Source organism: Mchenga conophoros, linkage group LG18, assembly GCF_057382185.1.
Source record: "Mchenga conophoros isolate Kocher_MC1m ecotype Shallow Benthic linkage group LG18, M_conophoros_male_GT1.1, whole genome shotgun sequence".
NCBI lineage: Eukaryota > Metazoa > Chordata > Actinopteri > Cichliformes > Cichlidae > Mchenga > Mchenga conophoros.
In genome coordinates, this window is record NC_140543.1 from 22,271,963 (window position 1) to 22,293,631 (window position 21,669).

Sequence of the window (21,669 nt, forward strand, 5' to 3'; positions counted from 1 at the left end):
GTGGGGCAGGTGTTCCGCGTTGCTGGCACCCCAGCACCCTCCCCCGGTCCAGGAGGGACATACAGTATTCCGGTAAGGACTCGAGGGGGTATACGCCAAGCGTTGGTGGACACGGGCTGCACACAGACCCTCGTGCACCAAGGCTTGGTTCGCCCCGGGGCATTATTGGAGGCAGAATGGGTGGAGGTGAGGTGTGTTCATGGTGATGTGCACCGGTACCCCATAGTGCCGCTGCTGCTAAAATACAAGGGCCATACACATAGGGTAACGGCGGCGGTTAGCCCGCGCCTGTCGCACCCCCTGATTCTGGGTACCAATTGGCCGGGGTTTCATCAGCTACTGGGGCAGTACGCGGGGGTGCGATCACGACCGCACCCCCGCGTCCCTCACGGGACGTCCCGCCGGCCCCGGAAGTGTCCCCCATGGGTGATTTCCCACTGGAGCAGTCTCGTGACGGCACCCTACGCTCAGCCTTTGACCAAGTGATGGCTATTGATGGTCACGTGGTGCGCCCTGAGGCCGCGCAGACCTACCCGCGTTTCGTCTTATTAAATGACCGATTATATCGAGTGAGTCGTGACACTCAGACTGAGGAAACACACACCCAGTTGTTGGTGCCGCAGGGCCGCCGGGAAACGCTTTTCCAGGCGGCCCACTATAACCCCATGGCAGGGCATATGGGCTACGAGAAAACTCTGGAGCGAATAACGGCCCGATTTTATTGGCCTGGCATCCGAGCGGATGTGCGCCGCTGGTGCGCGTCCTGCCCGGACTGCCAACTTGTTAACCAGCCGGCCATACCGAGAGCGCCTCTGTGCCCTCTCCCCCTCATTGAGGTCCCGTTTGAGCGCATCGGCATGGACCTCATCGGGCCGTTTCACCGGAGTGCACGCGGTTACCGCTTTGTGTTAGTCCTGGTGGATTACGCAACGCGGTACCCGGAAGCAGTTCCGCTGCGCACCATCTCGGCTAAGAGTGTGGCGCAGGCACTGTTTCAGGTCATCTCCCGAGTCGGAATCCCGAAAGAGATACTGACTGACCAGGGCACGTCGTTTATGTCTCGTACACTGCGGGAACTGTACGAATTACTGGGCATTAAATCTATTCGGACCAGCGTCTACCACCCTCAGACTGACGGGCTGGTGGAGCGGCTGAATAAGACCTTAAAGTCCATGATTCGGAAGTTCATTAACGAGGATGAACGCAATTGGGATCACTGGCTAGACCCTCTGTTATTCGCAGTGCGGGAGGTGCCCCAGGCCTCCACGGGATTTTCTCCCTTTGAACTGCTTTTCGGCAGGAGGCCACGTGGGGTGCTCGACCTGATTAAAGAAAGCTGGGAGGACGGTCCGAGCCCCGCCAAAAATGAGATTCAGTACGTGTTGGACCTGAGAGCAAAACTCCACACTTTGGGGAGGTTGTCACGGGAGAATTTGCTCCAGGCTCAGCAGCGTCAGCAACGCCTGTATAACAGAGGGGCTAGACTCAGGCAATTTTCACCGGGGGATAAAGTGCTTGTGTTACTCCCTTCTTCCAGCTCGAAGTTGCTCGCCAAGTGGCAAGGTCCCTTTGTGGTCACACGGCGTGTCGGGGACGTGGACTATGAGGTCGCTCGGTCGGACAGGGGAGGAGCCGCGCAGATTTATCACCTCAATCTCCTCAAACAGTGGCGAGAGGTCGAAACCGCTTCTCTGGTGAGCCTGGTGAAGGAGAGAGATGAGTTGGGGCCTGAGGTGCCAAATTCTATCATTCCCACCTCCCTCCCTTGTGATGACCATCTCACACAGGCCCAGAGAGCGGACGTTGTCGCGTTGCAACAGCGCTTTGCGGACGTGTTTTCCCCCCTGCCCGGCCGGACGTCCCTCATCGAGCACCATTTCGTGACGCAGCCCGGCGTGACGGTGCGTTCACGGCCCTACAGGCTCCCGGAGCATAAGCGAAAAATCGTGCAGAGGGAATTGGCGGAAATGCTGAGGATGGGAGTAATAGAAGAGTCGCACAGCGCCTGGTGTAGCCCCATCGTTCTGGTGGCGAAGAAGGATGGGTCTATACGGTTCTGTGTCGACTATCGCAGGGTGAACGAAGTGTCACGCTTTGATGCCTACCCCATGCCTCGGGTCGACGAGCTCCTGGACCGGTTAGGCACGGCCCGCTTTTTCACGACGCTGGACTTAACCAAGGGCTATTGGCAGATTCCCTTGTCTGCTGAGGCCAGGGAGAAAACGGCCTTCTCCACTCCGTACGGTTTGTACCAGTTCGTGACACTCCCGTTCGGCCTGTTCGGGGCCCCGGCCACTTTCCAGCGTCTCATGGACCGGGTACTGCGTCCGCACGCGGCGTATGCTGCCGCCTACCTGGATGACGTGATCATCCACAGCGACACCTGGGCGGAGCATGTGCTGCGGGTGGCCGCGGTCCTGGAGTCCCTGAGGGGGGCGGGGCTCACGGCCAATCCGACGAAGTGCGCGGTTGGACGGAGGGAGGTGCAGTATCTGGGGTACCACCTGGGGGGCGGGCAGGTGCGGCCACAGGTGGAGAAGACGGCGGCTATCGCATCCTGCCCGCGCCCCAGGCCGAAAAAGGAGGTGAGACGGTTCTTGGGGTTGGCGGGTTACTATCATCGCTTTGTGCCGGGGTTTGCGCAGCTAACCAGCCCCCTGACCGATCTCACTCGAAAGGGTGCCCCGGATCTGGTCCAGTGGACGGGGCCGTGCCAGGCGGCGTTTGTGCGAGTGAAAAACGCTCTCTGTGGGGAGCCGCTGCTTCACACTCCTAACTTTTCCCTCCCGTTTGTTCTGCAGACTGACGCCTCGGACAGAGGGCTGGGAGCCGTTTTGTCTCAGCAGGTGAGGGGAGCTGACCGCCCTGTCCTGTACATCAGCCGGAAGCTAGCGGAGCGCGAGCGCCGGTACAGCACCGTGGAGAAGGAGTGCCTGGCCATCGGCTCCCTGCGCTATTACCTCCTGGGACGCTCATTCACCCTCTGTTCGGACCACGCCCCGCTGCAGTGGCTCCACCGCATGAAAGATGCCAACGCCCGGATCAGCCGGTGGTATCTGGCATTGCAGCCCTTTAAGTTCAAGGTGATCCATAGGCCGGGGGCACAGATGGCGGTGGCCGATTTCCTCTCTCGCTCGCGAGGGGGGGAGTTGGCTCGGCCGGACGGCTCCCCGGCCTCGAACGGGCGGTGGGGGTGTGTGGCGGAGGCGTGGCCCCGGGCGCAGCTGCCGGGGAGGAGTGGAGCAGAAGGCTCAACAGGGCGGCGCTGCGAGGCCGGTAAGAACAGCTGATGGTGTTTATTTACTGATGATGGTCTCCCTCCGCTGTGTTTATAGTGAGACGGGGAGGAGCGGCGAGAAGATCAGCTGGGCTCGTGAGCTGTCAGGCTGTGCGACTGAGTCAGCTGTCAAAACAAACAAATCAATAAATGTGGAAATTGGCAGTAAATACCGGCGTGTGCGTGTATTTGTGCCTGGTGTATTCCACAAAATCAATAACTGAAAAGTGGGGTGTGCGTAATTATTCAGTTCCCTGAGTCAATACTTTGTAGAACCACCTTTTGCTTTGGGTGATCAGCTCAGTCAGATTAGATGGATAGTGTTTGTGAACAGCAGTTTTCAGATCTTGCCACAGATTCTCGATTGGATTTAGATGGACTTTGACTGGGCCATTCTAACACATGGATATGTTTTGTTTTAAACCATTCCATTGTTGGCCTGGCTTTATGTTTAGGGTCGTTGTCCTGCTGGAAGGTTAACCTCTGCCCCAGTCTCAAGTCTTTTGCAGACTCCAAGAGGTTTTCTTCCAAGATTGCCCTGTATTTGGCTCCATCCATCTTCTCATCAACTCTGACCAGCTTCCCTGTCCCTGCTCATGGCAAACTGAAAACGGGACTTCTTATGGTTTTCTGTTAACAATGGCTTTCTTCTTCCATAAAGGCCAACTTTGTGCAGTACACGACTAATAAGTTGTCCTATGGTCAGATTCCCCAACCTGAGCTGTAGATCTCTGCAGCTCGTCCAGAGTCTCCATGGGCCTCTTGGCTGCATTTCTGATCAGCGCTCTCCTTGTTCGGCCAGTGAGTTTAGGTGGACGGCCTTGTCTTGGTAGGTTTACAGTTGTGCCATACTCCTTCCATTTCCGACTGATCGCTTGAACAGTGCTCCGTGGGATTTTCAAAGCTTGGGAAATCTTTTTGTAGCCTAAGCCTGCTTTAAATTTCTCAATAACTTTATCCCTGACCTGTCTGGTGTGTTCTTTGGATTTCATGGTCTTATTGCTCCCAATATTCTCTTAGACAACCTCTGAGGCCGTCACAGAGCAGCTGTAGAGCTGTTTTGTAAAGAAGAATGGGCAAGGATTTCAGTCTCTAGATGTGCAAAGCTGGTAGAGACATACCCTAAAAGACTGGCAGCTGTAATCGCAGCAAAAGGTGGTTCTACAAAGTATTGACTCAGGGGGCTGAATAATTACGCACACCCCACTTTTCAGTTATTAATTTGTAAAAAATGTTTGGAATCATGTATGATTTTCGTTCCACTTCTCACGTGTACACCACTTTGTGTTGGTCTTTCACGTGGAATTCCAATAAAATTGATTCATGTTTGTGGCTGTAATGTGACAAAATGTGGGAAAGTTCAATGGGGCCGAATACCTTTGCAAGCCACTGTATATATCTATGGTAGGATGTTGTGTATAGCTAATTTGATAGACTGACCTTTGTTGGCCTTTGTGCTGGAACACACTCGATCATAGACGTGTAGTTCGCTCTGCAGGGAGTGGATCAGTTCCCTGCTCTCACATAGCTGCTGCTGGAGTAGTGACACCTCGTGCTGGAGCCTGTTAATGCACAGATACGTTATAGTAATAAAACAGTTAGCGATGATGTGAACACGCAGACAGACACAGCCATTATCTGCACACACCTGTTGGTTTTCTCCTGCCCCGCCTGCCGCTCCTGCCTTAATGTGTGAATCTGCTGTCCCTGCTCCTGACTGTGGGCCTGAAGCCGTCTGAGCTCCTCCTTCCACTGCTCAGCTTCCAGCTCTGATTGCTTCAGGCGAGCGCGTGCTGTAAACACCGCCTCCCTCAATTGCACCACCTCCTCACTTGTGTCTGAGAGCATAGGAGAGACTGAATGGGTTTATTTAAAAAAACAAAAAACAAAACAAACTGTCTTAAATGTCTGTTGCCTTTATACTGAAGTACCTGTGCTGGCCTGCAAGCGGGACTGCAGACCCAAGTTTTCTTCCTTCAGGACTCTGATCTCATTGGACAGCTGAGTGACTGTGTCCAGTCCCTGAATATAAATGTTGGTTGGAGCCCCTGAAAAAAACCCCACATTGTGTCATTTTTTAGAGACAAAGAAGCGCCGATGTTTGTTGTTACTCAAGTGTGGAAAACTGCATTACCTCCATCACGTCCAGTGGTGGCCAGTTTTTCCTCAAGCTGTTGACGAAGCCTCTCATTGGTCCTAATGGACTCCTCCAGGCGTTGGCGAAGGCACCTCACCTCCTGCAGGTGTTCCTCTATCAAATTTACCCCTGAAAGAAAGTCATATAATAAAATGTTGTATTGTTCATTCAACTAAGAAGCTCTTAAGTTACATAAATATTCCAAAAATAAATTCACTGCATTTGTGTGTCACACCTGTTTGGCTGCTTCCTGGTTGGTGCGCAGATGATCCAGAATAACTTCCGACGAAGTTTTCCATGTCCCACAAAGGCCCCCCTGACATTAAACCTGAGTCAGACTTCATTAAGTGGCCTGTAGGGATGCCCCCCAGCTGGTAGGGTTGAAAGGCATGATGGGATAGCTGGCTGTAGCTTGACAGGCCATGCTGGTTGTGGTGATCAGGTGAAAGGGTGAACAGAGCCTTGTCATGAGGCTCTGGGAAGCCTGTAGCCAGCCATCCAAACACATGTACACACACACACACACACACACACACACACACACACAGACACACAAAAGTTGTCAGAGATCAGTCAAACATTCTATACAATTCCAAGTGTGACTGTAGTTTCAGACAGGTTTTGAGTATTTTCCACACATGGCACACTCTCTTTGGCCCCTCACCCCTGTTCTGCTCATTCATCTGTTTGTACAGCGTGTCCAGCTCTGGGCGAACAGCCATCACAGAGAGAGCTCTGGGCCGGGGGTCAAACATAACTTCGTGACCCCAGCCGTCAGGGCCAGAGGGGATAGAGAGGGAGGAGGAGACAGGCTCACTGAAAAGGGCTGGAGGAGAATGACAGGACACATACAGAAGACGAAAGGATGAGGAGGAAAAAAGAAAATGATCTTTGCAAGTCAACAGCCGTCTGTGACTCCCCTACCTCTGGTCAAACCCACAGCGGCTGAGCAAAGCATGTTGGGACAGCTGCTTGAAGACTTGAGGAGGCCATGAAGAGGAGGAGGAGGAAGAGGTGGTGGGATAGAGGAACGGACTAAAAGAGGGGAATGGAAGGTGAAATGATAGAAAGATGCATTTCACAGAAAGAGAGATTAACATCAACAATACCTTCCGGATCTGATCCGAGTCCTGGCTGCCGGAGTCGGTGTTCCTCCTGATATTCCCTGGTGTCCAAATCAGAGCACAGCTCCAAGTCTTCATTGGTTTGGTACTCATCGGACACCAAGGAGGTCCTATCTGATTGGTCCGTAGTCTCAGAGAGGGCATGGCAACTGGACGGGGTCTCGGGACGGTGCTGCAGCTTCGTGTGGAGTGATTCGATGATTTTATCTTTCTGCTGCAACTCCTTACTTAACCTGCATGTGGACAGAAGATCATGATATCACAGTGAAACTGAACTCTGACCTTTGAGATATTAAACCTAATCACTTTCATTTCATTCTATTACACATTTATGTGTTCTTTGTAGGAATTAGCCTCCGAACTCTTGAGTCATGATCAAAAAAATGTTTTTTGAGTTCAAGGTTCTGATGAAAGTCTAACTAGTTCCTCCTCGAATCGAAGTAAATGCTTTTACATTTGCTTATTGGTCAGTTTTTTCATTTGGATGCACAGAAAACAGAAAACGCATCAAAATTGAGGGAAATAGGAAAGGAAATTTTTTTCCAGTAATATTAGACAACATAAACAACACTATTACTGTGAAAAGAGCTCTTCTTCCCTATATGAGCACATGATAACTCACTTTATATTAAAGCCCATTTAAAGAGCATTAACTAATAGGGTGTGAGGTGCTTATAAGTCCTAATAAGATGCCTATTAATGTGTATTTTATGTTAATAGTGCCTTCATGCCTGTCAACAACATACTATGTGTTAGCTCCAGGAAGCCATGGATTACAGTAGTTTTAGGTACTTTTTATACTGTTCTAAAATCACTACTAAATCAAAGGCTTGCATAGCTACTACACTATGTTCTTGACTACTGTAAATTTATGCACTGTCATCATCCATCCTCATAGGCTGGCCCAAATTTTGAGACATCACACGATGTCCTGTTCTGTTCTTGCATCAGTAATGTGTGTGATGCAACGATGTGTGGACATCTTCTGTGTAAGAATTGCAACCAAAGTCGAATGAAATTAAATGAGAGAAACTGACCATGCAGACACATTTATATAGAAGATGAGAAATCACTTCTAGTGAGTCACAAGTGGGTCTAGAGGCCTTACAGACCCTCATGCTATGTATTTGTGTCTCTCTTGCTGTTTTGGGTCCCCTGGCTCTCTGACAGCATCTTTTTTTTTTTTTAAGTGTCTTTGTTTTTTTATTTCACCAGCTTTCCTGATAACCCTTAAAAATGTTGCATGCTGGAAAATATTTCAAAACAAATATTTATCAGTACAGCAGCAAGCGTCAATACAACAGAAATCCACGAATAAGTGACTTAGCATGAATCCAACAGAAACAGTGTGCCAAGCTGTGAAGAATACAGAAACACTGAGCATTTTAAAGCCTGTCTGGGTGGACACCAGGAAGCTGTCTGTTCAGCTAGAGTAACTTAAACGATCCGCGTGGTGGCCCGCGTGTGGATTAACAGCAGACCTTCTGTCTTCTCTCCAACATAAGTAGCTATGCAGACAGCTCCTCACAGCGTGTCACATGACAGAGCAAACTAATCAGTGGGACAGACTTAGTGCTGCAAAGTGAGCTATTAAGTTCAGTGGGGGTCAACAGATCACAAAACTGCAGGTGCAGTTTTGATAAAGACCAAAAGTGATCTTCATGCTAGGCTGAATCTTCATGCTTCTGCTTAAATTTTGGTCTGTGTCAGTTTCTGGGGACTGACTTGATTTTGGAACCAGGCTCAACTAATTATTCGAACAGTGATGGCTTCACTTTTCATCCCCAGATGTTGCTGGTTGCTTGATTTTAAGCAAAGATCGCTCCTTGGTTTAATTGCTACCACCCTAAAATAGTTTAATCTCCTACATATTCTCACATTACACATATAGATATGAACAAGCTCACTTACCGCAAAGCGAGCAACTCGTGGCCTGTCTTGTCGTCATGGCTCTCTACACGTTCTCCTGTGGAGAGAAAAGAGGAAAGATGGAGCGGTGAGATTTTAAATAACAGTAGAAACAGTTTTTTTAAAGAAACGTTCCTTACGTCCACTAATCTTGGTGACCACTCTTTGTGCCAGGGCAGTGCTCTGTGCCAGCTGCTCCCTGAAGCTCTGACCCATGTAGTAGTCAATATCATTGGCCCGCAGGAGCTCCTCAAAAGCCTGAAAGTTGTTGACGTTTAGTGCATCTGTGAGAATCTGCTATGAACTTTGCTAGAACTTTATTCTCTCTCCATGTTGATAAAATGTAGAAAATATCACTGAATCAGTGAGTGTGTTTGCAGCACCTTGGTGGTGTCTCCCAGGTGTTGGGTCAGGATGTGACAGACTCCTTGCCCTTCTCTCATCCGCTGCCTCAGGTGGGACAGCTCACGAGCTTGAGCCTGGATCAGAGAGTTGTACTTCCTGCACAGACAATCAGCCGCCACAGGGACAAAATGCACCGCAGTGTTAAGGGAGATTAGTCTCGCTCTTATGTGCATACATCAACTGATTCTAGATAAAAAGTAAATGTGCAACACTGCCACTTTATCGCTGCTAACCTACCCAGGCCAGGTGGCACATTTCCCTTCTTCTGCTTGGCCTTTGCCCTCCGATCTGGTAGTTTTCAACTGAGCCTCCAGCGACGCGACTCGTTCCATCAGTTCTTGGAGCTCCCTGCTTGGCTTGGACGCTGGACGAGCCCCTTGGGTATCAGATAACCAGCCTTCATCCTCTTCCACACCACTCGGGGCTGGTGATCTTTCAAGCGCCCAGTTTACCTAAAGGGTGAGGATGAAAAGCAAAAAAAACCCCTGTTTTTTGAATTGTTTTTTCTTTAACATTAAATACATTTAAAGTACAGCATTTGTTGGTGAGTCAGTACCTTGCGGGGGGTGCGCTCCAAGCTGGAGGCGTAGTCGCTGGTCGCAGACAAAGACCGGACACGGAGCTGCAGTCCACGGATCACTTTGTGACAGCGAGTAAGCTGTGAGCGCAGATCCTGGACCAGATGCTGGAGAGACGCCGACTCATCCCTCATTTCATAAGCGCCTCTGCTACTGCTGCACCTTCCAGCGTACCAGCCACCACCCTCACAGTCCTGAGGATGGGACAGCGACGTGCACATCTCTAGGTCGTCAAACTCTGCAAGGAGGAGAGGTGAGACATGATTAATGAGAGTATCTTAAAGAGCATGTGTTTGGTCTAAAATGAATCAGATCTTTGTTCATCACCTGGGCTGCTGGTGTCTTCTCTCTCTGCTTCGTTCTCACTCCGGCCACAAGTTTCATAACCCAGATCCTGAAGATCCACCTGCACCTGCTTGTTGGCCTGCTGGACAGACGTCTCGGCTGCACAGACATGAGGCAGAACTTACTTCATTCCTTTATACCAAATAATTAAATATGTTTAAATGTATTTGTCTAACTCATCCCAGCCTTCCTTTATACATGCGCCTCAGAGTGACTCACTGAGCAGATCTCTGTACTCCTTCAGCTGTTCGGCCTGAGCTTGGACCGTGGCCTCAGACACCATCAGCCTCTCTTGCAGCTCTCTGTTCTCCTGCTGGCTCAGAGTCAGATCAGCGTGAAGACGAGACGCCTGTTCACGGAGGCCATCCTCTTTATCTCGCCAGAGCGCTCTGACCTGAGAGCTGTCACCGGCGACCGCTGTCTCCTGCAAAAGCAAAGCATCTAAGCAACACTGATGTGTAATCTTCACAGGCACATCATTTAATTATTTAGTCATACAGCATCTCTTGCACTGAAATATCACATATAACAAGACATTAACTGACTGTTTCTGATTCTTTTTTAAGAGCTACGTTTATATGTAAAACATGTCAATTAATATGATTACATTTAAACTTGTTAGTACAACTATTTAGTACACCTGGATTACTGATGATCCAATTATAAGCAGTATCAGACTAAATTAAATTTCACTAGTGACACTTTGTTGCCCTTCAATTGTTTCTAACATATTTTCCCATCTAAACTGTATATGTTACATTTAATGATCTGAGTACTGTTTCTGGTATTAAACTGTCTGGTCATTTTATTCTCTCTAACACTAAAGAGAATCACACTAAATCTGTAATAATGATCAGATAATGAGGGTATGATGTGTTACCGCTTCAGGTTGGTGTGTGACATGGTGAGATGTCAGTGTGCCCAGGTTCAGAGAGCATGGCCTCATGCAGTGCCTCTTCCCTGGCTCGTTGCTCAGACTAACACATGGAGGACCTCGCTTCCCCGCCGGCACCGGAGATGTTTCCAGTTCATCTTCTTCCTCAGTATCCTCTTCCTCCTCCTCCTCTTCTTCTTCTTCTTCCTCCTCTTCTTCCTCCTCCTCTTCTTCTTCTTCCTGTTCTTCTTCTGGGCTCAGACTCTTCTCTGTGTTTGTCCCCACCACTCCAGCTCGTACTTGGTTTTCTTTCAGGGCCTGGTTCTCCCTTTGCAGCTTCTGCAGGGCACTCCTAGCAAAAGTCGAACAGAAGGACAAATAAGCATAATGGTGCCATCAAACACAGCACGATCAGGTAAACAATAAGTCATTTAAAGCAAATTACACACCTCATCTGAGCTACAGAGGTGTATCCATCCCTCTCCAGCTGTGACTTTATTTCTTCAAGCTCGAACTCGAGTGTCTTCTTTGCTTCATCGAGCTGCTTTACATCAGCTGTCTGGGACTGTGCCCCCCTCACCAGCCCTCGGGTCACACACTCAGGTCCTTGAGCCTTAACAGAAGCCTACAGAGTTAGAAATAATACTTCTTAGTTCTTACCCTTTAAGTCATGGGAGTAGGTGAGATGCTCTTAATGGTCACAGTGAAGTGTTAGTAAAAGCACTTTACCTGACCGGAGGTCAAACTTCTGGCATTCACGCTATCGTCATCCTCCTCTATGCTGTCTGTGAACTCCTCACTGCTGCCGTCTTCATCGTCTCCCTCTTCCTCCTCTGTGCTGAGCTCTGGAAACAAAATGACCATTTAGGGAAAGTATCCACTTGCTTTGGTTCTTTTCTTTAAATCTCAAACCCCCTGGTTTTCTCTCAGTCCTGTAGTTTTTAAGCCTCTCCCTCCTCGGCATCCACTCTATCCCATTCTTTCCACAGTCCTCTCTCTCTCTCCACTGAATCACCACTTTGGAAGTCATGGGACTTAAGGGAAATGTTATGTCATAAGTTGCAAGCCAGCCAAAAAACCGGTGCACTCAGTAACAGTGTGTGTGTGAAGGCCACTTTAAACACCTAAAAATGACACAACTGTAGCAGATTTAGAGTAACGACTGTTTGCAGGGATTAAAGGAGGTTGTTGTGACCGAGTACTGCATGTTCTCTTCTCTGTTCTGTTTTTAATATTGTATACGCACTCACAGAGAGAGCAGGAACATCAGGAAAGTGACTGAAAAGAATTTCTAAGGGAAACTGTTTTACATAATAGGCCTTCGCACGCACTGCGCAGAGCTACATGTGAATCATAGGTGTGGGTTTGTGTCTAGAGTTGCTCACTGCATTGTGGGGACATATTAAAGGATTGTTTCATAGTCAGAGCAAGTTTAACGGCACTAAATGTCTCTGTGTTGTTGGCGAGAGGGCAGGAAACTCAGCAAAACTGCTGAGGCAATACTGATTGAGTAATGTGTCCCTGCAGGCTTGACTGGTGTAATGTGGCACCCTGTTTACACACTGTGACACTACATAATGTCACCACATATGAGGAAGGTGTAGGAAGAGGGACTTGAATTGTATTTTTATTCAAGCTAGATCGTGAGGACACTGAGTGACCCGCCACACGGGCTTTGTGTTTATGAATATCTCACTGGGCATTACAGTGGAAGCCATGCAAACATGAAAACCATGCCACACTATCATGCATGAGGGAGGAAGGACATGAAGGAAAATTAATTGGGACCGAGTTTGTGTTAAGAATACATGTTGCTGTTTGTTGCCTTTGTATTTATACATTAAACGTTCTAGCACGTGTTCATATGGTTTTAAATTTACACTTTAGGACAAAAAAAGGCAAAGTTGAGAGGCTGAGGAGGGCAGGTAAATAATATTTCTACTCTGGGTAAAGGCTCAGAGAGATGATATATACTGTGGGTTGCTCTGAGGGGAAAGACGGAAGGTATGTCAAGGAATAAGTGGAGGATTTCAGGTTTCCTAATTAAACACAATAAAGAGAAATCCATAACAGAAGTGCTTTTGACAAAAAGCCAGCACATGTTTATTTTTGATGCATTTAAAACACAAAAAAAGAAGAAGTAGAAGGAGCTTTGACGGTGATTCCATCTGTGAGGCTAGATGAAAAGATCGGGGGCACAAAATCCCTAGAAAATGTACTCTACCTCATATAAATAATTCATATGCAAGGTTTATTTCTGGTGTTCACATCTCCTGTCATTAATAGAGAGCACTGTCTAGACTGTAGATTATCCTATCTCTGTACAAAGCTGGATCTAGAAGCAGAGCTGCTAAAAATATGCATATCATATAAAATTACTACAACATAAAGCATCTGCCAGCTTATATCTAAAACAACTAGCCTACTCTATCATGCATATCTATCAGAGCTAACACAGAACTAAAGGAAAGTACGAGGCCGTCTTTTTTGGATTTGTTTCCTGGGCCTTCGCTAAGCGTGCACAATCCTGCTGACAAACAGATGATATAAAACAAATGATGGATGGTGAGACGTTTCACTGTAAGGCATGAGCTTGAATTTCTCCACAAGACGTGACTTCACTGTGACAGTAAGGCTGGAAGAGCGACACCGGTGAGAGACAGTACACAGAAATGGCAATAGAGAACAATCGAGCTACAAAGCAATATGCAGGCAATCCTCAAAAAAAACAATATAAAAAACCCAACAGATTCACACCACACTCACAAAATATATTAATAAATTAAACTCTGAGTTGCACATTTTCACTTCATACCATTAAGAGGAGTGTTTGTGTTATTTGGACAAAGCTGCCTGCACACTGAGGGTCAGATTTTGGCTTTTTTAAAATATAGATCTCTTTCTCTTACTTCAGGAACGCAATGTTTCATAAACCTGACCGTCAGTGGTTGGAGACAGCTCCATCTCACATTTAGAGTGTCACTGAGTGGTGCTGTGGTCACACAGAGCATCAGGTGACAATGGTGCTTGCAGCCTTGGAGGCTGGACCCTGCCCGTTCCCACCTCCAAAGTCAGGCTGCTTTTTAGCTGCCCTGTCCAGTAGCAGGGCCGTGTTACGGGTCCGAGACAGGACCTCCTCCAGCTGTCTGCGGAGTGCCTGAACTGAATCCAACTCCATGTGGAGGGCCTGGATCTTCTCTGAGCTGCTGCAAAATCAAAAAGACCAGAACAAAATGGTGTTTTTGAAAACAAAAAAGAAAGGACAAAAAAAAAAGCTTTGCAGGAATCCAGAGCGTCACAAGACCTGCGTGGAATTTCCCTACCTGTCACTCTTATGAATGTGAGTGAGATTTTGGTATAACCTCTTCTCTGCCCTCAAGGCGTCATTCAGCTTGCTGTACTCTGATACCAGCTGCTCCAGCACATGCTGAATCACAGTGGCGGGGAGGGTTAAAAAGGAGTAAAGTGGTTATTTCCTAAGGAATACAAATGTCTAAACACTGTCTAAGCGACTCGAAATGAAGCAATAATCATACTTTGTGATCAGTGTTGTCTTTTGTGGCATCTCCTTCTGACTGCTGGTGAGCTAAAGACAAACGCAGAGCAGAGATCTCCTTCTGCAGAAAAAGAACCCAAAGATGTGACTTAAAGATTAAAAAACATGAAATTTTAGTGCATCAGCTCAAGAGCTTCACTGATACCTGAGCCTCTGCCTCCTTTTTCAGCACCAGCTGCATGTCTTCCTTCAAAGCCTTAATCTCTGCCTCGCTCTCCTTGGAAAACGGCTGCATGGCCTCTTCCTGGGCCTTCATCAGCTCCTGACAGTGTGATAAAGTAGCCTGTGAACACCAGGTGTACAGGATCTATAGAAAGACAAACAGCCAAGGGAAAATGTCGGAGCAAGTACCTTGATAAAAGCCTCCTTCTCTTTAAGGAGACTCTGCAGATGCTCAGTCTCTCCTCCCGTGTCTCTCTGCTTGTCCCATCTCAGTTCATGCAGCTCCTGCTCTCTTTCTGACAGCTGCTTGCGAAGCTCCTGTAGCTGGCCAGTCCGCTCACTGATCACTAAGGAAAGCCTGTAGGAGTAGTCCTGAGAGAGAAAGATCAGGTTACACTTTATCTTCCTGAACCGCCTTTTTGTACGGCCCAAACCTATAATCTACCAGCTGCACTTCGATGCCATGATGTCGCCCACCTGCAGATACTGGTCTTTGGAGCTGAGAGTGCTGAGCAGATCCTGGATCTGTGCTTGGTGTTCCTTAGACTGCCGGCTGCGGTCTCCCAAAAGCTCCTGGAAGAGTTTCTCTTTCAGAGCCAACCGAGCCTTCAGCTCCTCCACAACCTCAGTGGGACCGGCCTGAACTCTGGCGACGAGGGCAGCTGTGAGATCCTGCACACGCACAACACAACAAACAGAGCAATTAGTAAGAAACTGGTGAGACAGGTTTGTCGACATGGGATGGTTTTTCAAAGCTTTGAACATTTACACCGCAAACAACTGAGAATAATTGAAACAGAAAGCTGTTGTAAATGTCAGTGTGTACCTGAGCCTCCTGGCTGCGTGTCTGTAGTGCTGCTTGTAGCTGGGTTATGATGGTGTCTTTCTCTCTCAGGGAGTTTCTCTCCTTCTCGTCGCTCTGCTGCTTCAACCACTGGAGGTTCCTGTAGGCCTCTGCTGCCTGCTCCAGCTCCAGCTCTTTACCCCGCACCAAACCGTCAAGACTCTGGTGGTCACGATCACCAAAAATATATCAGTGCATAACTTTAGATACTGAGTAATATGTTTAATGCTATAAAACCTGAAGCATGAAATAACTGCCAGAAAAATTCAATTTTCTTGAAAATGAAGAGTTTACTGAGCGTTATGACAACTAAAAAAAATTCAGTTTATTCACAATTTATTAAATATGATGCACTTGGCTTATTGGTTCAAGCTTGTTTTAAACTGTGAGCTTTAATCTGCATAATATGTATGTTCTAGTGTTTCCACACCAAACAGTTCGGACATGATGATGCTGCGTGTCGCGAGCGTACCGTGATGGTCTCCTCGTTGTTGGACAGAATGCAGCGGAGTCTCTCCAGGTCTCGCTCCTTCTCTCTCAGAGCCAGCTGCAGCCTCCTCACCTGGCCCTCACGCTCCTCCACACAGTGGAACTTGTCATCGATGGATTGCTGCAGGCAGCGATGGAAAAGCATCCTCAACCTTCACCGTGTTCTTTGCACTTCATAGTTTTGTAGTTTACTGCATAAAATGTTTAGCTATGCAGTAGCTAACGCCGAGAGATTTAACACATGCTTTTCATCGTCACCTTTTTAATTCATATATTTCTTCCCACTGCAGTAAAATATTACTGCACACTGACCTTTTGGTGTGTGAGTCTGTATTGCTGTGTGCCCATGACTCTTGACTGATACTCGTTTGTGACTAAAAGCCTTCCCACTGTCCCGACAATGAATGCACATCAGTTTGTGAGGCGAATGTAACCGTGGCTAAAATGAGTTGTTTTCAGTATCTGCCACAAGTTTCAATCCCTGCTGTGAATCTGTGTGCTTGTTTACCTCCAGAGCTCTGTCTCTTTCTTTAATGCGCTCCCTCAGTTTCTCAAGCAGGGCGTCTCTTGGATTTGGTTTGGCGCTTCCTGTTGATTCCACCATCTCTGAGTACTCCTACAGATTAATATATTTTTAGATGGGCTAAAAAAGAAGTGTGTGTGTGCCTAATATATATATATATATATATATATATATATATATATATATATATATATATATATATATATATACTGTATGAATATACACAGTATATATATTATGTAAGCAGACTGTGTGGAATTGTGCATGTCACCTGCAACTGTTGCTCCTTGTCCTGCAGAGCGCTTTTGAGCTGTGCGACGCTCCGGTCTTTCTCCTGCGTCACAGCGTGTTTCTCTGCTTCGCTCTCTTTTAAAGCTGCTTCTTTGGCCTGAAGCTCAGTGCGAAGTTTGTGAAGGGCGCAGCGCAGGTCCTGCAGTAGAAAGAAAGTATGTTAAACGTGCTGTGTAACATGTTAGGTTTACTCACACTGTCACAACCAGACTGACCTGATTGTGTTTTTCGGTGACCTCTCTGTGCTGCAGTGCCTCCTGTAGATCTGAGTTTAGTCTCTCCCTGAACCTCATCAGGTCATCGGCTTGCCTCTGGCTCTGTCTCAGACTCCTCTGGCTGGCCTCCAGCTCCAGTCCAAGAGAGAACAGGGAGCTCTGCACCCCGACCAGCTCGCCCTGCAGCTGAGCCAGCGCCAAGGACTCGCTAACTCCTGCCGGAGCCTGAAGAGAAGAACGACCACAGACCAAGGTCAAAAACACAACATGTTTTCACACTGAGGACAGCATTTACATTTTTGATTAAAAAACAGGTCAAAAGTTTCACCTTGCTTTGAGCAAGCTGGCTGTGATGAGCTATTTCCTGCAGCTTGCAAAGTGTGGTGTTCTGCCCTTCAATCAGCTGGTACAGCTCCTGGGCCTTAGAGCAGAATCAGCACATTTACAACAGGTTTACAAATCACGTCACAGCGATCCTTGATTAGGTACAAACAGACACACACCTCGCTGTCTTTGGTGCTGAGAGACTCTGTGAGGCCCTGAATGGTTCTTTCCTGACTCTGAGAGGCCTGGCGAAGCGAACGTAGCTCGCACTCCATCTCACTCAGCTTCTCCTGCAGCTTCTACAGACGGAGGCAGAAAGGTTAGGTTAGGCTGCCATCAGCCTGATGCACAATAAAAGAACATATCCAGCTGCTGTAATGTGTTTTAATGAGGATCACCATGTTGTTGGCCTCGCTCTCCTGGATTTTGGCCTGCAGGGATTGGACCTGGAGCTGGGCCTTCTGCAGCTCGCTGACACACTGACCGGCTGCACACTCATACTGGTTGAGCTGGCTCTGCTGCTCTTCAACAAGACTCTGGAAAAGGTTAAGACATCAGAGTTTAACCTTATAAAATCTATTCACAATATCTTTTAGCTGAATTATTTTTAGAAAACACATTTTTCTCAAATTCATAAAAAATAGAAAGCCTTCATAACCACCACAGCATATTACGTAATACTTTTTGTGCACAAGATACATAAACTCTGTTCATTCGTGTGTGTGCTATGACACGGAAAGAACCACTCGAGTGGTTTATGAGCATCTGCATGCATGAGTGAGTTTACCCAAAGTGCTCTGTGCTCCTGCTACATACCAGCATATAAATGATTTCAACTTCAGGAAGAATATCACTATGTGTTTGCCGTTTGGGTGATGCAACTCAGAGTTTTCATATTAAGATAGAAGGTGGTCTTATCATGAAATAGTGTGACTTTAGTAGCCAACCAGTATTGAGATGACAGAGTGGTCTGACATCGCGTGGATCACTTTGCCTCAAGGGCTCTGAGTGAAAATAGGGCAGTAGTGGAGTCACTTTGTCTTAACGTCTCCCCATATCTAACCTAATTCACTGAGCACTCCCCGCTCAGCGATCACATGCTCGTAGTAAGGGAAAAACACAGGCTTCAGACAAATCCATACCCCCTACAAGGTATTACAGAGGAGTAAGAGAAATTAGACTTTTTTTATGTGTGCACACTCACGCACACAGACTAGCTAATTAGGCCATGCTACCCACACCTGACTGCTTGTGTAATGTATAGTGTTACCACACAACTAAACATGGCTGCACGCTACTGAAGCTCAGGTCCTTTGGGGTGAGAGCTAACTGCAGAGGCTGTGTGTAGCTGGATTATGTGGATAGTTAAGCTAAAATGTGGTGATAATGGTTTTGTGGGCAGACCGCGGTGTCAAACATCAAAGCCTGTCAGGCTGGTTCAGGCAGATTACTGCAGATGTAGCAAGTTTGCTCATCAAAGGCCAACTTCATTACTGTACCAAGCGCCGTCACTCTGCACTAATGAAATTCGTCTTTTCGCCGACATCCCCATTCCGATCAAGGTTTTGTACCTGGTGGGGAGGAGGAGGAGGATACTCTTTGTACAAATCTTCAAACAATTTCTCCAAGTCTGCCAGGTTCAGATCCTGATCCAGCCCAGTGTCCACTCTGATCAGAGGGGTATCCAGCTCAGGTGTTGGCGTGTGATTGTATCTTTCTCCGTTTGGGCTTCCATAAGGCATTCCCATAACGGGATCGGTAAAGGACAACCTTGTGCCCCCGTTGCTGGAGCTTCGTCTGAGAAAGACTGGGAGCTTGCTCCCTTTTGTGCTCCGGACTGGCCGGTAGACAGCACAGCTTTGCAGCAAAGAGAGGGCTAGAGAGAAAGTGCGTCTAGGAGAGGCTTGGCCAAGTGGAGCTCCCATGTGCTCCTCAGAGAGGGAGTCAGATATCTGGTCTTCGATTGCATCCACTGGGGAGCTCAGGGATCCATCTGTTATGGCTCCAGGCTGAATATATTCCTCAGCTGCCTCCAGGGATGCTACAGAGGGGCTTGAGCTGGCTCGCCCAGCTAAAGTGCGATCACTATCTGAGGTCCTCGAGGGGTCCTGAGATCCAGGAACTAGAGTCTGAGAGGAGGTGATGTCTTCTGAATCTTCCATATTTTTCATCTCTCCTTCTCCACCTGCACCACCTCCAGTCACACTTCCCCCAACCACACTGGCTGAATATCTGGTTGATGGCCCACAAGAAATACTCCGGGCCAACTTTCTGGGCACCTTACAGACAGCTTCATAATCAGAGTCTGCCACCCGCCAATAAGAACATCCCCGGCACCTTCTGGGAGTGCTGGGCGTACACCGTTGTGAGCCTTCAACTGCAACCTCTGACCCTTTAGCAGCAGGACATTGAGGATGGTGGTGATGTTGGCAGTCCAGGCTGTCATCTGCCCAGGACTCATACAAAGAGTAGACTAAATCCTCCTGGAGCAGGGCGCAATACTTTGCATGAGTTAGCCCTGAAATATCCACCATCCCATCCCCTGGTCCGTCATCACTTCCACTTAATGTTACAGCCCCTTCATCTGAATTGGTTTTCCGATAGAGCCCGCTGATGCACTGCCTCAGTCGATGCTTCTCCTGCAGGAGCCGCTGCAACCTCTCGATGGACAGGGCCTCCACACGAGCGATGACTGTGTCGAAGCGGTACATGCGGTCCAGCATGAAGGTGCACTTGGAGCAGGCAAACTCTCCTCTGCCATCCCGGGTCAGCTCGTGCCCCACAGCATAAGAGAGCAGCACGTGCAGGTTGAGTTTGGCAGCAGGATGGAAGATCCATTTTCGCTGGTTGCCACAGAGCTCCCGTCCACAAATACGACACACCTCCTTCATCTTGAGATCAAACATTACACAGTATTATAGTTATCAGGGAGGAGCAGAACATCTTATTTACTCTAACATGAGGATGTGAGGAAACATGGATCCTCAGAATGACTGCGCTGCTTTATAAACAGCAAGAAGAGTCCAGCTTCAGAGCAAGCACTGATGTCAATAACATAAACAGGACAGTGTAATGCTCCTAATTGAACCGAGTCCATGCTATGACTTCTAAGTCCATGATAAATTAAAGGAGGTAGACAAAAAAGAGCTTGTAAGATCAGTTTATACTGTAGCTGTGATCCAAAGACATCCAGGATCCCCGTTCATCTGATGGAGGGGCAGGTGAATCGCAATGGCGCACACTGGTCAGGTAATGTCTCGTGAATCAGACGCAGTATTTATCTTTAAAGTGTCCTCACGCTGTCAAAAAAACAAACATCGTATCTCGCATTTCCCAACACAGCCGCACGTGCCTCTGCACCATCACGGAGGCGCGAGCCGCTCCGAACGACGACAGGTTCATCGTGACCGGGAAGCGACGGGATCTACTGCCCAGTACGCGGAAACCGAGCAGTAACAGGCGTCCGAGGACGATCCTCTGACTCTTCCGGCGGCGTCTGTGTCCCAAACAAAGGCTGTCTGTTCATCTCAGAGCTGTTACAGCAGCTACAGGCAGAGATACGACACACCGGACTCCAGTCGGATGTCCTCCAGTCAGATAACGAAGCGCTTGCCCGAACCAGACCTGCAGCGTCGGAGCGCACCATTCAGGGAAAACGAGGGGGAGTTGAGAAGCCCGGTGAAGACGTTCAGAGATGCTCGCAGTTTAACTCCCGCTGAGATACCGGTTCAAAACATAGACACTTTCGTTTTAAAACGCATATTTAAATTCATCCCTAAATAACATCTCCTCTATTTTGGGTTTATTTGTAAACAGGAAAGAGAGTCGCTCCCCCGGGTGTCTGCTACTTCCTCCTACCCGGTTTGCTAAGCTCCGTCCGCCTGACTGAACAGGTGAAAAGCCCAGTAGCATGACGCTAAACTATAAAATTAAACGTCTCCAAGTTATATTTGTTTTATACAATTCACATTAGCTGTATTAGCATGGTCGCATGCTAACCCTTAAAGTGGGTTTTTATTGAGGATGAATGAAAAAGAACAACAGTGCACACATTTATATTAAACAGCTGCATTTTATAAAATAAAATATAATATTATCTAATAACCAGTTGAATTATCAGCGAAGGCAAGTCAACCTGGGGACTCAAATCACTCCAGACATTCATAAATATTATGACACAGCCCATCTCGCTCTCGCTCTCTCTCTCGCTCTGTCACACGCGCGCGCGCACACACACACACGGGCGCGCGCGAAACTATTGTACATTTCTTTAAGCATTAATAATTTAGAATTAACAAGACCACTACACGCAATTATAAACTAAAGAAAAGACATCCGAGGTTAATAAATGTATGCTCTGTTTCTTCCAGAGTCCCCTTCCTGACCTTTATTCCTTCCGTCGTCAGGCAGACGCTTTGCAGAGTAAAAATAGAAGATATCACATACTAATCAATAAATACAGATAACAGAAAACACCTGTGTTGCAATGAGCCAGCGATGCTGCATATGAAAATAAACTCTTAATAGAGTTTTTTATCAGAAATCAAATTGTGTGTCATTAACTAAATTAATAATTTATTAATTAATAATAATAATAATAATAATAATAATAATAAT

General features: G+C 47.6%; 1 protein-coding gene across 13 annotated transcripts in view; it reads right to left on the bottom strand.

Moving 5' to 3' along the window:
- LOC146553734 (myomegalin) overlaps nucleotides 1-21,669 on the bottom strand; it is a 57,767-nt gene that overhangs the window by 8,672 nt on the left and 27,426 nt on the right. For 5 of the 13 annotated variants that reach the window (XM_085255978.1, XM_085255977.1, XM_085255973.1 and 2 more), the window contains exons 1-33: nucleotides 18,624-20,635; nucleotides 17,451-17,588; nucleotides 17,232-17,351; nucleotides 17,057-17,149; nucleotides 16,729-16,953; nucleotides 16,494-16,652; nucleotides 16,208-16,315; nucleotides 15,683-15,820; nucleotides 15,193-15,372; nucleotides 14,844-15,038; nucleotides 14,556-14,738; nucleotides 14,350-14,466; nucleotides 14,185-14,265; nucleotides 13,972-14,075; nucleotides 13,712-13,854; nucleotides 11,378-11,493; nucleotides 11,098-11,273; nucleotides 10,655-11,000; nucleotides 9,994-10,198; nucleotides 9,757-9,873; nucleotides 9,408-9,667; nucleotides 9,089-9,303; nucleotides 8,830-8,947; nucleotides 8,587-8,704; nucleotides 8,450-8,504; nucleotides 6,524-6,771; nucleotides 6,339-6,449; nucleotides 6,079-6,240; nucleotides 5,650-5,898; nucleotides 5,412-5,543; nucleotides 5,209-5,325; nucleotides 4,926-5,133; nucleotides 4,718-4,839 (exon numbers count right to left, since the gene is read on the bottom strand). In XM_085255978.1, coding sequence (XP_085112104.1) covers nucleotides 4,718-4,839; nucleotides 4,926-5,133; nucleotides 5,209-5,325; nucleotides 5,412-5,543; nucleotides 5,650-5,898; nucleotides 6,079-6,240; nucleotides 6,339-6,449; nucleotides 6,524-6,771; nucleotides 8,450-8,504; nucleotides 8,587-8,704; nucleotides 8,830-8,947; nucleotides 9,089-9,303; nucleotides 9,408-9,667; nucleotides 9,757-9,873; nucleotides 9,994-10,198; nucleotides 10,655-11,000; nucleotides 11,098-11,273; nucleotides 11,378-11,493; nucleotides 13,712-13,854; nucleotides 13,972-14,075; nucleotides 14,185-14,265; nucleotides 14,350-14,466; nucleotides 14,556-14,738; nucleotides 14,844-15,038; nucleotides 15,193-15,372; nucleotides 15,683-15,820; nucleotides 16,208-16,315; nucleotides 16,494-16,652; nucleotides 16,729-16,953; nucleotides 17,057-17,149; nucleotides 17,232-17,351; nucleotides 17,451-17,588; nucleotides 18,624-19,958 — 6,394 coding nt within the window. In that variant the 5' untranslated portion in view covers nucleotides 19,959-20,635. Of the gene's footprint in view, nucleotides 1-3,272; nucleotides 3,404-4,717; nucleotides 4,840-4,925; nucleotides 5,134-5,208; nucleotides 5,326-5,411; nucleotides 5,544-5,649; nucleotides 5,899-6,078; nucleotides 6,241-6,338; nucleotides 6,450-6,523; nucleotides 6,772-8,449; nucleotides 8,505-8,586; nucleotides 8,705-8,829; nucleotides 8,948-9,088; nucleotides 9,304-9,407; nucleotides 9,668-9,756; nucleotides 9,874-9,993; nucleotides 10,199-10,654; nucleotides 11,001-11,097; nucleotides 11,274-11,377; nucleotides 11,494-13,711; nucleotides 13,855-13,971; nucleotides 14,076-14,184; nucleotides 14,266-14,349; nucleotides 14,467-14,555; nucleotides 14,739-14,843; nucleotides 15,039-15,192; nucleotides 15,373-15,682; nucleotides 15,821-16,207; nucleotides 16,316-16,493; nucleotides 16,653-16,728; nucleotides 16,954-17,056; nucleotides 17,150-17,231; nucleotides 17,352-17,450; nucleotides 17,589-18,623; nucleotides 20,636-21,669 lie in introns of those variants that run through there. The other 8 variants (XM_085255976.1, XM_085255975.1, XM_085255981.1 and 5 more) reach the window with 6 other exon arrangements.